Source organism: Cyprinodon tularosa, unplaced genomic scaffold (genome assembly GCF_016077235.1).
Source record: "Cyprinodon tularosa strain WSP-4 unplaced genomic scaffold, ASM1607723v1 ctg1075, whole genome shotgun sequence".
NCBI classification, from domain to species: Eukaryota; Metazoa; Chordata; class Actinopteri; order Cyprinodontiformes; family Cyprinodontidae; genus Cyprinodon; species Cyprinodon tularosa.
Window position 1 is genome coordinate 34459 of NW_024037866.1, and position 17014 is coordinate 51472.

At 46.4% G+C, this 17014-nt stretch overlaps 1 protein-coding gene across 3 annotated transcripts in view; it reads left to right on the forward strand.

Annotated features, from left to right (window-relative positions):
* Nucleotides 1–17014, forward strand: part of flna (filamin A, alpha (actin binding protein 280)) — a 54876-nt gene that overhangs the window by 13791 nt on the left and 24071 nt on the right. For all 3 annotated transcript variants that reach the window (XM_038290449.1, XM_038290441.1, XM_038290456.1), the window contains exons 3-16: nucleotides 6485–6736; nucleotides 7533–7630; nucleotides 8351–8498; nucleotides 9181–9299; nucleotides 9378–9455; nucleotides 11398–11560; nucleotides 11638–11838; nucleotides 13415–13552; nucleotides 14263–14389; nucleotides 14461–14597; nucleotides 14676–14872; nucleotides 14956–15069; nucleotides 15142–15285; nucleotides 15372–15495. In XM_038290449.1, the coding sequence (XP_038146377.1) occupies nucleotides 6485–6736; nucleotides 7533–7630; nucleotides 8351–8498; nucleotides 9181–9299; nucleotides 9378–9455; nucleotides 11398–11560; nucleotides 11638–11838; nucleotides 13415–13552; nucleotides 14263–14389; nucleotides 14461–14597; nucleotides 14676–14872; nucleotides 14956–15069; nucleotides 15142–15285; nucleotides 15372–15495 (2040 nt within the window). The remainder of the gene's footprint in view (nucleotides 1–6484; nucleotides 6737–7532; nucleotides 7631–8350; nucleotides 8499–9180; nucleotides 9300–9377; nucleotides 9456–11397; nucleotides 11561–11637; nucleotides 11839–13414; nucleotides 13553–14262; nucleotides 14390–14460; nucleotides 14598–14675; nucleotides 14873–14955; nucleotides 15070–15141; nucleotides 15286–15371; nucleotides 15496–17014) is intronic.

Below are 17014 nucleotides of genomic sequence, written 5' to 3' on the forward strand. Positions count from 1 at the left end.
GGAGACGATTCCCAGTTGTGTCTCCAGTTTGTTGTCCAGGTGAACACCAAGTGATTTCTGCTCCTCCACCTCCACTTCTTCTCCCAGGATGTTAACAGGATTCGACCTGTTCCTGTTTCTTCTGAAACCTCCAATCATCTCCTTGTTTTGTTGACCTTCAGGATCAGATGATTGTTTCCACACCATGCCACAAAGCGCCTTACCAGCTCTGTCCTCAGCTTCTGCTCCATCTTTCATGCTCCCAATGACTGCAGAGTCGTCCCAGTTTTTCTGCAGATGGCAGGACTTTGGTCCTGGAAGTTAGAGGTGAACAGAGGAAAAGGAATGGAGAGAGTACCGTCCCCTGTGGCGCTCCTGCGCTGCTGGATCACACAGCTGAGCTTTCAGTCTAACAACCTGTTTGTCAGCCGTCTGTTGAAAGAGGAATTGTTCTTCTGCGTTTATATTCTATATTCTGGGATCTGTATGTTAATTAGCAGTTGGATTTGGTGTGCGTACGCCATCTAATGGCTGCCATCTTTCATGCTCCTCAGTAATGTCTTATTGGGATGTTTGGTGTTACCTTCAGTGTGAGCTTTGAAACTGGGCCTATAGTTCAGCAGCAGTTCCTTTCTGCACAGGCAGGACTGCTCCAGTGAACGCTGCAGATTAGCGGTTTGTGCATTCCTGTCGAGCTCGCTAGTCTTCCAGCTATGATGTTACATCATTTCTGGAAAGCTGCCCGACACACGATGGCGAATGTTCAGACTGGACCGTGGAGAATGGGCTCTTTATCATCGGAAGGGCAGAATGGGATTGTGTGGAAAAGTTCTACAAAGCAGAAGGCGGCTTTTTAAAGTTCGCCTGTGCAAAGCTACTGCTGCTGAATGACATTTCCTCCTGTAGATTCAGCTGGAAGACGGTTCTCAGTTGGTAAAGCTCATGCCGTCTTCCTCTTTTCACCAGCTGATGGACAAATCACCATTTTCAGTTGGAGATATTGTGAGGCGTAGTTAGAATCCGCATCTAGCAGCACTTCCCTTTTTGCCTTCAGCCCCCACCCCTCTGCCTCTTTCCCTCCTCCATGTCCTCCCCGCCCTCCTCCCTTCCAGTCTGAAACCAGAGCCCGAGGAATGGGAGGGCTGCCAGGATCCAGTTTGCTTTTGCCCTTTTATGGCAAAAAACAGGGGGAACTTTTTTTCAAGCAGAGGCAGTGAAGAAAAAGGAGGGAGGGAAAAGGAGGGATGTAAGGAAGGAGCAGGAAGTGAGCGGAGTTCTCACTTCATGTCACCTAAAGGAGTCGAGAACATTAAATAAACTCATTAAATAAACAGTTTATTGTTTTGATTACATCACAGGCTAATCTGACAGGTCATCATCCTGATGTCTGTTTGAGGTCAGAGAGGAATCCAAACTATCCCCCCCACCCCCCTGAAAGCTGTGGGAGGCTGATGCATCAATTTCAGTCCATTTAAGCTGAAATTTGAAGTCGATCGATGTGCCAAATGTCAGGATCTGTTATATTAAACATGTTTATTCCACATTTATTTAATCCACGGATTCCTTCTGGAAAAGCAGATCCTGATATCAGGACCATGTTCTGATCCAGGTCTCTTCATCCTGGGGAGTTTCTAAACTTATCGACCAACTGATGGGGAAGAGAAGCTAAACTAGCTTTCTGGAACTGAAAGCAGCCATGTTCAAATTCCTCTGCTTGGAAAACACCAGAAATCTGCTGATGGAGTCGCAGACAATCCGTCTGACAAGCAGCGAGTTCCTGTCGGAGCTGAAATCTCTCCCAGTCAGACTCGCTGAGGGTACGATGCCTCCCAGAGAGGCGTCCGGTAGGCATAAACCAGCATCCTGACCGTGAGGATGAGGATGGTTTAAATGGAGGTCTGTCTTTAAAGACATTTAACATTTCTAAATATCGTCTGAAAGAGGAGGAGAGCTGGAGGTTAAAGGACGGATGATTGTAGCTGCTCTCATTTCATCCAAAGGCTTAGGAGAAACGACCAGCTTGTTGGTCTGACTTCAGGATGCAAACTGTCTCTGTAACCATGGTAACTGCATAGTCCTTTATTAATAGTAGACCATAAAAGCAAAGGAGTTTGTTTCTTGGATTTTCCTCCATCGTTTCTCAGACCAAAGCTTTTCTCCTGCCTGATGTTTGGCTCCCTGTGGAGAAGCCAGCGTTGCAGAGCAGAGACGGTGATGATGCTTCTGCCATGTCATGCATTTGTTGGCTAGAGCTCCTCTAGCAGAAAAGCGTGCCTAATGGATGAGTCATGGGAATTTTGGGGACAAGGGGAAGATGGGATGCATGAAAGAGGACTGGGGGTGGCTGTGAGTCAGCAGAGCTGGAATCTGTGGCAGTCTTTGTCTATATATGGACTCCAGCAGGATAGCGGGAATGTTCACTGCTTCTTTGCATGTTTGTTGCCTTTCCAGGAGAATCAGAGTGGATGTATGCTAACAGGAAGTGTTAGCTGGTGTATCGACACATCTGAAACGGACTGCTAGGCTTCAGACTCTACAGAGACGCCCTAAAGGGAGTCAATCACCTTTTTTAGGTCATGTTTTGGACTTGTTTAAGCTGGAGGTCTGACAGCAGCTGTGCAACACGCCCTGCTGTAGCTGATCCACATTCCTCCTGCAAGCATCAACCTGTGATGCACACCTAACTCCAACCCAGCCATTGGACTCTCTGGTGATTTTATCTCTGTCCTTAGGCCACCTTTTCCGTCTCTCCTTTGTCTGGGCTGGTTCCTCCGTCCCTGAGTGGACCACCTTCTCCTTTCCTACCCATGGAATTGCTCACAGTCGCCTGACCAGCAGCATCCCTGGGTGTGACTCCAGGGATGGTCATTTTCCTCCTGGGTGTCATGGAAATGTTTTACAGCACTGGGAAGATTGATATATTAGACTTGCTGGAACGCAACGCAGTCAAACTAGACAGTTAACTGGAATAGTACAAATATCCCAGTAGATCTGAGCCTTTTTCTATTTTCTGCATTTACTTCCATCGCCCTCATGTGGTTTTCCAGTTCTCCGTCCAGTCAGACTCCATCTCCAAACTTACTGTAACACCAGGCCCCACATAATCTAATGCTCCTAAATTAAGCCTCATTTCTCTAAAGATCACTTCAGACCAAATGGTTGTGACTTTAACAGTGAAGGTTTGAAACAGGGGAGACATATTGCTTAAATTCTCAGGCTTGGTTTTCATCTTCTTACCAACCATTAAAGCTCTGAGCAGCTTTTTTAGACGCTGTTCCTGTCAGTGAGAGGACGCGTTGCTCCACCGTTTCCTTCAGGCTGGATCTCTGCAATCATCCTCTTAATAACGACGTCTTATGCAACATCGCTGCTGGATTTCATGGTTCTGGGGGCATCGTGCGAGTCGTGCCTAGACAAGCTTCAAGCTGAATCTCTTCCTCTTCTATCAGCTGCTTAAGTTGTTCAAACCTGAAAGAAAACAAGCACCTATTTACCTGTACAGGTGCTGGTCATAAAATTAGAATATCATGAAAAAGTAGATTGATTTCAGTAATTCCATTTAAAAAGTGAAACTTGTATATTATATTCATACATTACATACAAACTCATATATTTCAGATGTTTATTTTGTTTAATTTTGATGATTACAAATGACAACAAATGAAAATCTCAAATTCATCATATCAGAAAATTAGAATATTACTGAAGACCAATAAAAACAAAGGATTTATAGAAATGTTGGCCAACTGAAAAGTATGAACATGAAAAGTATGAGCATGTACAGCACTCAGTATTTAGTTGGGCCTCCTTTGGCCTGTATTACTGCAGCAATGCGGCGTGGCATGGAGTCGATCAGTCTGTGGCACTGCTCAGGTGTTATGATAGCCCAGGTTGCTCTAATAGTGGCTTTTAGCTCTTCTGAATTGTTGGGTCTGGTGTATTGCATCTTCTTCTTCACAATACCCCATAGATTTTCTATGGGGTTAAGGTCAGGAGAGTTTGCTGGCCAATTAAGAACAGGGATACCATGGTCCTTCAACCAGGTACTGGTAGCTTTGGCACTGTGTGCAGGTGCCAAGTCCTGTTGGAAAATGAAATCTGCATCTCCAAAAAGTTGGTCAGCTGCAGGAAGCATGAAGTGCTCTAAAACTTCCTGGTATGTGGCTGCGTTGACCCTGGACCTCAGAAAACACAATGGACCAACACCAGCAGATGACATGGCACCCCAAACCATCACTGACTGTGGAAACTTTACACTGGACTTCAAGCAACGTGGATGAAGTGCCTCTCTTCTTTTCCTCCAGACTCTGGGACCTTGATTTCCAAAGGAAATGCAAAATTTACTTTCATCAGAGAACATGACTTTGGACCACTCACCAGCAGTCCAGTCCTGTTTCTCTTTAGACGCTTCTGACGCTGTCTGTGGTTCAAGAGTGGCTTGACACAAGGAATGCGACAGCAGAAACCCATGTCTTTCATACGTCTGTGTGTGGTGGTTCTTGAAGCACTCACTCCAGCTGCAGTCCACTCTTTGTGAATCTCCCCCACATTTTTGAATGGGTTTTGTTTCACAATCCTCTCCAGGGTGCGGTTATCTCTCTTGCTTGTACACTTTTTTCGACCACATCTTTTCCTTCCCTTCGCCTCTCTATTAATGTGCTTGGACACTGAGCTCTGTGAACAGCCAGCCTCTTTAGCGATGACCTTTTGTGTCTTGCCCTCCTTGTGCAAGGTGTCGATGGTCGTCTTTTGGACAACTGTCAAGTCAGCAGTCTTCCCCATGATTGTGTAGCCTATAGAACTAGACTGAAAGACAATTTAAAGGCTTTTGCAGGTGGTTTGAGTTAATTAGCTGATTAGAGTGTGGCACCAGGGGCCATCAATTTTGAACCTTTTCACAATATTCTAATTTTCTGATATGATGAATTTGAGATTTTCATTTGTTGTCATTTGTAATCATCAAAATTAAACAAAATAAACATCTGAAATATATGAGTTTGTATGTAATGTATGAATATAATATACAAGTTTCACTTTTTAAATGGAATTACTGAAATCAATCTACTTTTTCATGATATTCTAATTTTATGACCAGCACCTGTATGTGCTGTTTTATGTGGTTGGACGTGAAATGATCAGATTCGATACTAAAATACGGTGAAATGAACCAAAAGTCTTAGTCTTCCAGTTTGACCTGTTTGATAAACTCTCCAGGGTCTTAGCATTGTGTAGCAGAGCTACGTTGCTCATGGTCAGGGGTTAGCCACTGATGCTAAACGCTCAGGTTTGCTCTTTGACCTCCAACAGTGTGCACTGCTCTGTTCCAGGCTACCATCCATTAAAGGCCTGAAGCCATAAACCAAACAGACGAGTTTCTATATCAGTCTGGGCTGAAGGCTGTCTGGACTTCAATCTTCTGATGCCAGATACAAATACTGAAGGCTGCAGACACAACAGACTTTGACAGGAAGTTTACTGGCCGGTCCACTAGTGCTGCAGTCCTGCCCAGACTGTGGCCCTCAAGGCCCGCCGGCCTGCAGGGAGGGTGGCCGGCCTGCAGGGAGGGCGGCCGGCCTGCAGGGAGGGCGACCGGCCTGCAGGGAGGGCGACCGGCCTGCAGGGAGGGCCGCCGTCCTGCAGGTTTCAGAGGTTTTAAAGCTTCAGTTCAGCAAAAGCCTGGAAATGCGGTGTTTAGGACCGACTCTGGCAAGGCCTGGTCAGGAGCCACCTCGAGTTTAAACCCTGGAAGACTATGGTCATGAGGTTGCACTTAGAAAAAGGCTCTAAAGTCTGTTTGGAGTTAGAAATAGTCGCAGAATATTATGGGCTAGGTGGTTGCATCAGAGTTATACAGGGGCTGATATTAGAACTCATGAGGGAGAGTTGTGATGTGAGCAGGAAATGACTTTTACTTTTATAAGTTAAAATGAAGACAATTCCAAACATCCCATCCCGTTCTGGAGAATCCATGAGTAGTCTCTGTGGGAGTGAGGTCTGGATGATTGTATTCACTGTAGAACTGCTAATTTTGTGACTCCGTTATTTTAATTTCATGGAGAGATTTAGCAGCTTAGACTCCAGGAGGCTGAAGCTCTGTGAGAATTAGGGCTGCAGCTAACGAGTAATCGGATTACTTTATCAATAAATGAAAAATGGCGCCTCCTTGTTTCTTGGCCCATCTGAAGAAGTGAAACGAGACGGATGTGAAGGAATTCCTCTCTGTTCCTGGTTTCATTCAGCTGGAGATGTTCAGCTTCACTGGTCCGTTTTGATCGGATGAACATCTAAACTCCTCAGATGGAGGAGCAAAGCATGGTGGCTGCTGTGATGATGTCTGTTCTTGTTTGTTTTTAAAGATCCCATCTCTCTATAGCATCAGGTTGGATTTAGTCTGAGAAAGGTTTAATTATCCTTTTATTTATTTTAAGATTTCTTCTGTGTTTTTCTGTCATGTCTTCCATATTTGGGACACTTGGCCTCATACTTTGTGGTCTCTGCTCCTCAGACTCCAAAGCTATCGTGGATGGGAACCTGAAGCTGATCTTGGGTCTGATCTGGACTCTGATCCTGCACTACTCCATCTCTATGCCCATGTGGGATGAAGAGGAAGAGGCTGACGACGGCAAGACCAAGACTCCCAAGCAGAGACTGCTGGGATGGATCCAGAACAAACTTCCTGAGCTTCCCATTACCAACTTCAACAGGGACTGGCAGACTGGCCGGGCCCTTGGAGCGCTGGTGGACAGCTGCGCTCCAGGTGAGAGGAAATGGGGAGGTTCTGGACCCAACTGGGGAGCAGACTGGGGCTGGGTATTTTCACCAAAGTCCGGAATCGATTCAATTTGGATTCATAAAGTTCTAAATCGATTAATTTAGATTCGATCTGTTTTTACAATAATGAAAGTGGTTCAACTGTGTTTTAAAATACTCATGTATTTTATTTTTCCTGTCACATTAAACACAAAGTGCAAACTTGTAAATCAGACGGTTTAAACATGAGATGTGACCAAAATTGTCTCATTAGTGCAAACTTGTTTGTGAAAAGTGAAAAAGCGAAGCTTTACACGATCAAGCAGACGTGACACAGCAGACATTTATGAGCTGCATTATCTTCACTACACAAACCAAATACAGGGTGTTTTCTGGTCAACCCCCATTTGTTAATGTCTTCAGTCAACCTATTGGCTATATTTGCAGCTGTCTGGCTTGAAGTCATCTTGAGAGCATCTTTGCTGCTCATTTGAATGTTAACATCATGTGCATCACTATAAAACTAATCGATCTCATTTCCTTGACATCAATTTTGCAAAAATGTAAAGGAATTGATTCAAAATCGATTTTTTTACCCAGCCCTAGAGCAGACATGTTTGTTTTGGATGTTCCGGGCTTCAATGTTTTATTAACATAGAGCTAGGAGAGACAGAGATTAACTTTGCACTAAAATAAAATAGATTTAATTCTTTTAATGGAAAGCTAAACTGCATGAAGAGAGCAAAGTTCAAGTCTCCCTGAAAGCAGCAGAGATGTTCCTGAGCTGGTTTTCTGTCCTGCAGGTCTGTGTCCTGACTGGGACCAGTGGGATCAGACTAAACCAGTGGATAACGCCCGTGAGGCCATGCAGCAGGCGGACGACTGGTTGGGTATTCCTCAGGTAGGATCACACACACGTTTCAGCCTCAAAGCCTCTGTAGATTCAACACGTCTAGAAGCTTTAAATCAGCTTCTCCCTCTGCTGTGAGGAAGGAGCCTGAACATCAAGCGAAGCTTCGCTGCCTTCAGACGTATTTTTATCGGTTCGTCCCTAAAATGTTTCCGTCGCTCAAATGATCGTTTATTCATCACCAGGTTTGTAGGAGGCTCATATTGAGCTGTTGATCAGGAGATACAATCATCCATCATTAAAACATTGCAGCCTATTTGAAGCGGTGTGGTCGTATTGGAGGAGGGACTTCCTGCTGTCTGGTTCGTGCCGCGGCAGCGCGTCTGGCGTAGCTTAGCGTGCCAACAGTTGGCTCTGTGGTCACTGCTGTTTCCGCCTGGGTTTCTGTTTCTGCTAAGAAGCTGGCTTCATGTCTTCCCCCTGCCATCTCTGTGGGTGGCAGAACCAGACAGTGAGAGTCGTTATGAGTAGCGGCTGCAGGTTTGCATGCGAGTCTGGATCAGGTAGTTTCTCAGCTGAAGCACGTGGCTTTCATCACTGAATCCAACCTGATTTAACCTCTGAGGGCAACATGGCGCCAAATCAAGACCTGCAGCTGCAGAGCACCTGCAGGTCTTGATTGGGCACACACAAACACACACACCACATTTGGTGAAGTCACATAAACATCCGAGGCCTTATCATAGAATGTTTTCTTCCGTCTGTTTCCAGGTGATTACCCCTGAAGAGATCGTGGATCCCAACGTGGACGAACACTCAGTCATGACCTACCTGTCCCAGTTCCCCAAAGCAAAGCTGAAGCCTGGGGCTCCTCTCAGGCCTAAGCTCAACCCCAAGAAGGCCCGCGCCTACGGCCCAGGTACGCGCTGAGCTGATGCTGACGCCTTTCTGCAAACTGCTGCAGATTCGCTTCTTCCTAAAACATCAGAAGTTAAACGTCAGCAACTGGAAGAAAGATCATAAAAAAAATAAAAGTCAAATACAGAAGCGGTGTGAGGAGGAATAAATGCAGACATACAAACAGACATTTTTATCCCGTTCAAACTGATTCTCTGTGACCTCAGAGACCAGGGCGGCACCATCCGTCCATCTCAGAGGAGTTATGGCTCCTTTTCGGTCTTTTTAAGGTTTTACTAAACCTGCCTCTGAATTAAAAACGATCAAATGGAGACAGATCCTAGATATCATTACATAGAATGCACAGCAATGCGTTTGCTGTAAGGCTGAGGAGGTGGACATGACTAACAAACACCTTGCAGCCATTGACCTTTGCCTCCTCTGAGCAAAACCATCTGTCCAGCAGATTAAGCTTTGCCCATAATTAACCCAAACAGAACCGCTCCTCTGCCAGAGAACGGAGACGAGTCGCTGGTCTCCAGCTTCTTAGCACTGTTCCCAGATTCGGATCATTTAGTTGAGGTAATATTCGGTACGGCGTCTGTAGCCGATTATCCTCTGAAGCATCCGGCTGTAAACAGAGCGAGCATCTTGTTTTCACCATGTCTGCATCTGCAGCAGATCAACATGTCTTTCTTCTGAAGGGATCGAGCCCGTGGGAAACGTTGTGATGAAGAAGGCCACGTTTACTGTGGAGACCATCAGCGCCGGGATGGGAGAGGTGTTGGTTTACGTGGAGGATCCTGCAGGACACAGAGAGGAGGTTCGTCATCGTTCAGGAATGATAAATGTTTAAAATAATCCCACTCTGGATGTTTCTCTAAACCTTTTTTTCCTCCAGGCCAAAGTGACGGCAAACAACGACAAGAACCGCACCTACTCTGTGGTCTACACCCCGAAAGTTATGGGCATGCACAAGGTAGGCGGAGCTCTGGGTTTCTAAGCTAAAATCTGATTTACTATATTTTATTATGATTTCATTATTATCTTATTTTCTAAGAGTTGATGGGGGGGGGCTTTAAGGGGACGTCAGCTCCTGAATCCTGTCTGCGCCTCGAGGACTCAATGATTGCATTTAGTTCTAGTTAGCCTTAAAGATGGCCGACGCTGAGGTCAGCAATTATCTCTGAGGTCCAATCAGTGATCAGCAGATCGTTTCCCGATTTATTCCAAAAGGAAAAATCTGCCACCATTTAAATGCAGCGAGTATCAGAAGGATGTTTTTGTTGCTTTTTAGGGAAATAAATTTTACAGCATCAGCACTGAAAACCTGATCAAACCTTCATTCCTGTTTGGCTCAGAGCTGCTTCCTCTATCTCACCTCTGCAGAAAGACCAGAGGTTTCTCTTCAAATCACCGCCTTGTTGCTCTGGATGTTCAAGAGCATCGAGGCTCTAACCCTGAACCCTAGGGTTACGGGTCAGTGGTCAGTGTCAGGGGTCAGTGTCAGGATTACGGGTCAGGTGAAGGTGCTTCTTATTTAGATGCACAAAGGAGTTTAGTTTGACTGTAGAAGTGGCTGGTTAAACTGGTTAATTTGGTTATTAGTTAGAAAAAAACATCTGCAATTTTATGGCCCATTTCTATCAGACCATCATTAACAAATGTTAAGAAACTGTTAGAAAATCCAGCAGAAGGGTTGGAGGTCAGAGGTCAGGGTTGGAGGTCAGAGGTCAGGGTTGGAGGTCAGGGTTTAGGGTTAATTCAATTTCAATTCCTTTTTTCTATGTAGCGCCAATTCACATCATTTCATCTTAGGTCACTGTTCACCAGATCATCCAGTCTGATTGATTCAAAGTTTTCTATCTAAAGAAAACCAGTTGATTTTATCGACTCAATGACTCTTCAGCAATCCCTCACACTAAGCATGCTTGTAGCGACAGTGGAGAGGAAAAACTCCCTTTGAACAGGAAGAAACCTCCAGCAGAACCAGGCTCAGTGTGAGCGGCCATCTGCTGAGGCCGACTGGGGTTCAAGGAGACAGAAGCAGACATAGAAAAAGAAGCATAGATACAAAAGGCAACTGTCAACCAGCTCCACAGGCGGCCCCATCCAGGAAACACACAGCCAGGCAGACGAGCTCCGAGCCAGCTCCCATGTCAGAGGATGAAGAGAGCACATCCAGTTAGTCACAGTCAGAGAAACAGGACTACACTGGAAAACAGGCCAAGCTCCAACATCTAGAAACAAAGGTGTTGATGGCAGCAGCACAGCTGATATTTCTCTCCAGGATGGAGTCACAGCCAAACAGGAACAGACCAGATGAAGCTACTATGAGAAAAAGCAGAGAGAGCAGAACGTTAGAGATTGAACTAACAGATTCTGCAGAGTGGGAGAATAGAGATAGAATGAAGCAGAATGATGAAAAAGGGGTCCCTATGTCCTCCAGCAGTCTAAGCCTATAGCAGCAGAACTATAGAGATAGCTCAGGATAACCTGAGCCACTCTAACTAGAAGCTTTATCAAAAAGGAAAGTTTTAAGCCTAGCCTTTAAAGTAGGGTATGGGTTAGGGGTAAGGAGTTGGGGTTTAGACTTAGGCATCCAACATCAGATTAGGACAGAAGTTCTTAAATACATGATCAGCTTCCCTGTGAACAACAGATGGTCGTTTGCACCAATAGAAATTCTGAATAACAGAATTCAGTAGAAACACATCATTTTTTTTTTCAGAAATGAACTTAAAACTGCAACAATCTTCAACAATCTTTCAGCAAAACGTCAAACAAAAACAACCTGAATTCCAGCCTAGATTAATCTTTTTCCAAAGGTTTGGCTGCATGTCTGTAGAACCTGAGAGTGATGGACGGTAAAAAGGATTGAAAGAAAAATCCTAAAATGTCCTTTTTTGGTTGTTGTTTAGGTGACAGTTTTGTTTGCTGGACTGCATATTTCCAAGAGTCCCTTTGAGGTGGACATCGGCATGGCTCAGGGAGACTCCAGCAAGGCTACGGCTCAGGGTCCCGGCCTGGAGCCAGCAGGCAACATCGCCAACAAATCCACCTACTTTGAAGTCTACACAGCAGGTATCGCTAAGGCAACTGATCTGTTTGCTGTGAATCTGCTAAAAGAGTGGAGCTGAAATGCTTTTTATCCCTGAAAGGCGCTGGTGTTGGAGAAGTGGAGGTTGTGATCATGGATCCTGCAGGGAAGAAGAACACTGTGCCCTGCACCATTGAGGACAAGGGCAACAGCAGCTACCGCTGCACCTACAAACCCACGCAGGAGGGCCAGCACACCATCTTCATCACCTATGCTGGCGGTCAGATCAGCAAGAGTCCCTTCACCGTCGACGTGGGAGAAGGTGAGGCTCCCTTAGGAGGCGTCACTAGATATTATTCATTATTTAAAGTGTTTGTTTCCTTCCAAGCTGGTTTCTAATTGCTTCCTGTCTCCTTCTGCTGTGCTGGATGTCAGACCTTCTGTCCGTTTCTCCTCCCAGTCTCTTTGATTGAGGCCCGCTGGCATCTGTCCCCTCCTGAGAACGGCCTCTTCCTTCTGCTGTCATTTCCTGTTTCCTGGCGTCTCTCTCGGGTACCCGCTGTGTGTCAGACTGAGTGCTTATGGCTTCATCTACTGAACATTTCTGACCCACTTATCTCATCCTGGGTGTTTATTCCTTTATTTTGGGAATGACTTCCTTCCTTCCACTCATTTTCTTCAGATTAGATTCAGGTCATTTTTCAAAGTAAAACCATTTTCTCTACGTTTCTGTTCAGGTTATCAAATAAATCTATAATTCCAACTTTATTAATGACTGATGCGTATCAAAAGTTTTTTTTAGTAAAACTACGTGAATATAGCAGATAGACCGGTTTGATCTGACGGCTAAATAAAACCTGATTTCCATTATAAAAATATCATCTCTGATGTAAAGAGGATTAGTCACATGATATATGCCTCTAACAAAAAAAGCCCATTTGATCCTCATGAAATATAATTTATTCACCATTTTTTTCATTTTGAGACTAAATAGGATTTTAGCACCGGGTGCCATAGACGGATATAAGAGACGTCTGCGCCCTCTGCTGGCAGAACTGCAGAACTGTCAGAGTAAATCTTCCCCAGAACATGAAGGAAAAAGGAAATTCTCATTTCTACCAAAGTAAAACAAACGTTTCAGAGGAAAAAACGTCACAGGCTAAAACTTTTCTATTGGAATAAATTTAAATTAAAAGCTTATTTCCCCTGTGAGTTTTCACCAGCAGCTTTAGCTCCCCTCCAGTCAACACCAGAGTTCCCCGTCCTCCCAGCTCTATTCCAGTCCTGGGATCATTTTATTTTTTAGGGTTTTTCCCCTCTGGGGGGGCTAATTAGCTAGCTCCATTACTTCCATGTGCGGTAACCATGAAGGAAAAAAAAACAAAAGGGAAAAAAAAAACACGCTGCATTAGATTTTCTGAAAATGTTGTTTTTAGGAATAAATTGGTTTAATAAATGCAGAATCTGATCGACTGTTTTTGTGATATAAGAGGTGCGTAGCTCTAAGCGTACCTCTGTGTTTCGTTTCTAATATGAAACTCTGACATCTGTCGTATTGAATTATGTCCCACATGTGACATAAAATATTTCTCCTTCACTTTTCTGCAGAAAGATCGGCTGCTCTTCTATCTCTTTAAGTTCCATTCCTTGTTTCCTGGTCTTCAGCTGCTTCCTGTGGCTTTCCACTGAGGCTTGTTCTTCCAGATAAGACGCCAAATTAAAAAAACTCGCTCACTTCCTGCATGGCGTTTGGCAGGAAAGTTCCTCTGAGAGATGAGATAACTGAGGCAGGAGTTTTAGTCCCATCTAGTGTGAAGCTTTCTCCATCATCATGGTCAGGGTGACATTACCTGCGGTTTGAAGGTCCTTAAGGTGTGTCTTCCTCTTAACTCTCACAGCATGCAACCCCAGCCTCTGCAGAGCAAAGGGGCGTGGCCTGCAGCCGAAGGGCCTGAGGGTGAAAGAGACGGCAGACTTTAAGGTCTACACTAAAGGAGCCGGAACCGGAGAACTTAAAGTCACCATCAAGGGTCCCAGTAAGTTTACACACCCACCAGCTGAGGCTGGCTGTGAGGATCTCAGGTCTGCTGATAAACTGATCAGGCCTCAGGAAAAAGATGGACTCGTTTTTATTTTAAAAGCTACGTTGTTGCCTAAAAACATCCTTAAAGTTGACGATCGGAGGAAGGACTCAGTCACAGAGGCCATAAAGGCTGTCCCAGTTCCTGCCTCTGCTAAATGTCCTCCTCCTGGATTCATAGGAGCAGAGTATCTTTAGTTGCCCATCATTTCCCAGCATTTATTGCGGGTCAATTTAGGACATCCTAAAGCGTACGACGCCTGGAGTCTCGCTTTAAGGTCCGCATCAGTGCTAGAGAACTGATCGTATCTCATGACATTTATACGAAAAACATTGATTGGGTCTTAACTTAATTCATTTATCCAAAAAAAAAGCAACCTTCATTTAGAAACATCCAGATCCTGGATGCCTGACTGGCGTTAAAGCCTCAGGGAAGAGAAATTAGCATCTAGAATGTGCGGGATGGCGAGCAATGATTATCATCACATTGAATTTAGTCCAAGAACAACCATACTGGCTGAGCAGAACAGGAGAAATCCAGTCTGCTTCCTGCCCTAAGAGACGGCATGGGGCCTGAACCTCGCCAGCATCTCATCCTCATTATAAAAGCATCTGAAACACTGTAGAAGTTAAACCTCCTGAACTGAAGCCGTCCTACGTTTGCAGAGGGGATCGAGGAGCCGTGCAAGAGGAAGGACCTGGGAGACGGGGTATATGGATTCGAGTACTACCCCACCACCCCAGGAACCTACTCCATAACCATCACCTGGGGAGGACAGCACATTCCCCGCAGGTAATGCCGCCTACCAGCTGCTCCTCCACCTTTACCAGCTACAGTGATTGAGCCCTCATTGTCTCCTGCAGCCCGATCGAAGTCAAGGTCGGTTCTGAGGCCGGACAGCAGAAGGTGAGGGCCTGGGGCCCCGGCTTGGAGGGAGGCGTTGTTGGCAAGTCTGCTGACTTTGTGGTGGAGGCTGTTGGAGAGGACGTTGGAACGCTGGGTGAGTGAGATGGAGGTGAGGGAGCAGGAAATGTCGCCTGTTTCTCCTGTCTGAGCCGTCTGCGCTGCTCTCGCTCAGGTTTCTCTGTGGAAGGTCCGTCTCAGGCCAAGATCGAATGCGACGATAAGGGCGACGGCTCGTGTGACGTGCGCTACTGGCCCACGGAGCCCGGGGAGTACGCTGTCCACGTGCTGAACAACAACGAGGACATCCAGCACTCTCCCTTCATGGCCGAGATAGTCAGCCCTCCTGGGAAAGACTTCTACCCCGACAAGGTGAGGCCGTTCACGGCGAGGACGGGCTGCAGAGACGCGGCGTGTCCCTCAGCGCCTTCATCCTGGATGGTGCTCTGTTTCAGGTGAAGGCGTTTGGTCCCGGCCTGCAGAGCAGCGGTCTGGCTGTGGGTAAGCCCACCGAGTTCACGGTGGACGCCAAACAAGGAGGGAAAGCTCCCCTGAAGATCTCTGCTCAGGTTGGTGTTCTTCCTGAAAATGAGCCGCAGCATATTTTCCACAGCATCCAGTAAAAACACTGATCCTCACAGGATGGAGAAGGAAACCCTGTGGAGGTCCAGGTGAAAGATAATGGTAACGGCACATTCACCTGCACGTACACCCCACGCAAACCACTGAAACACACCGTCATGGTGTCCTGGGGGGGAGTCAACATCCCGGACAGTCCGTTCAGGGTGAGGAAGCCCCTCCCACTCCGTTTTTAGTCCCGCCCTCTGTCTCTGCACCTCCTGAGCTCCTCTGTCTGCTTCTTGAACCACAGATGAACGTGGGAGCCGGCTGCCATCCCAACAAGGTGAAAGTGTCGGGCCCTGGCATCGCGAGGACCGGCCTGAAGGCCTTCGATCCAACCTACTTCACTGTGGACTGTTCAGAGGCGGGTCAAGGTAAACCCAACAGCAGAGATCTGGGTCTGCAGAGACCAATCGCTCTCCACAGAACATCGACATTTTTCATCTCAGATTCTCATGGCCACTTTGCTGTAAGGTCATCTTCCATCTTTAAATATATATATAAAATAAATCTGTCAGTCAGAATCAGAAAAGAAGGTCAGAATTTTTAAAGATGGATGATCAGCTAGAAATCTGGAATCTCTACAGTCAGAGCAGATCTAATCTCCTTCCTGTTCCTTCCCGTTCTGCCGGGTCAACGGTTGGAACGTTATCATCAGATGAAAGAATTTTGCTATGATTGGGACTACAACCCTCTGCTAAAAGAACTACAAAAACCAGAAGCACTGTCCTAAAACGAAAATTACGTATGTAACTACGGTTCTATGAATCCCGGATGACCGCCAGAGGGCGGTGCTGAAAGCACTGAATGTTCCCTTCGGGCATGCGCAGTTCGAGTAATTATACCAACAGAGTCACACCTGTGACACCGGATGACCACTCAGAAGCTATATAGCCTGGTGTCATCCTTTGCTCTGCTCCTACAGAATCTTCTCGCAAAAGCAAGGATTCTGAGTGACAGAGAAGCTCTGGCGGTCATCCGGGATTCATAGAACCGTAGTTACATATGTAACTTTCGTTCTATTTCATCCCTACTGACCGCCAGAGGGCGGTGCTGAAAGCACTGAATGACTAATGCCAACGATGTCACAAGGAATCCTGAGCACATACCTCACAGAGGAGGCCCAGCAGAACCTTGTAAAAGGACCTGACCCAGGGGATGAGGGGCAGCCACATTGACACTGTAGAACCTGGTGAAGGTGGTTGGGGAAGCCCATGAAGCAGCAGCACATATAGCTTCCAGCGGAACCCCTCTCAAAGCAGCCCAGGAAGCGGTGACGCTCCTGGTGGAATGTGCTCTCACACCGACTGGCAGGGAGCAGTGACCTGCAGCGTAGGCGTGGCAGATGACACTCACAATCCAATGGGACAGACGCTGTTTAGAAAGGGGACAGCCTAACCTTGGACCCCCATAGCATAGGAAAAGCTGGTCCGAGCGTCTCAGATTGGCGGTGGCTGCAATGTATGCCTCCAACGCTCTTACTGGGCACAACAACTCAGACTCATTCTCAGTTGTACCAGATTGAGGCTGAAACCGAGCCAGCCGCAATGGCTGGTTACGGTGAAAAGGAGACAACACCTTAGGCACAAACGCAGTATTAGGCCACAGGGTAACACCAGAGCCATCTGGATTCCACCTGATACACCTAGGGCTGACAGAAAGAGCATGTAGCTCGCTGACCCTCTTAGCTGAGACGATAGCCATCAGGAAAGCAGTCTTGCAGGAAAGCCACTTGAGTTCTGCTTGTGCCAAAGGCTCGAATGGAGGGTGGCACAGAGCTGTGAGAACCAACGGCAGATCCCAATCTGGGGCTCGTGGAGCGGGCCGCTGGCACAACCTACGAGCACCACGCAGAAAAAGTGAAACCAGTTCATGGCGCCCCACTGTACGGTT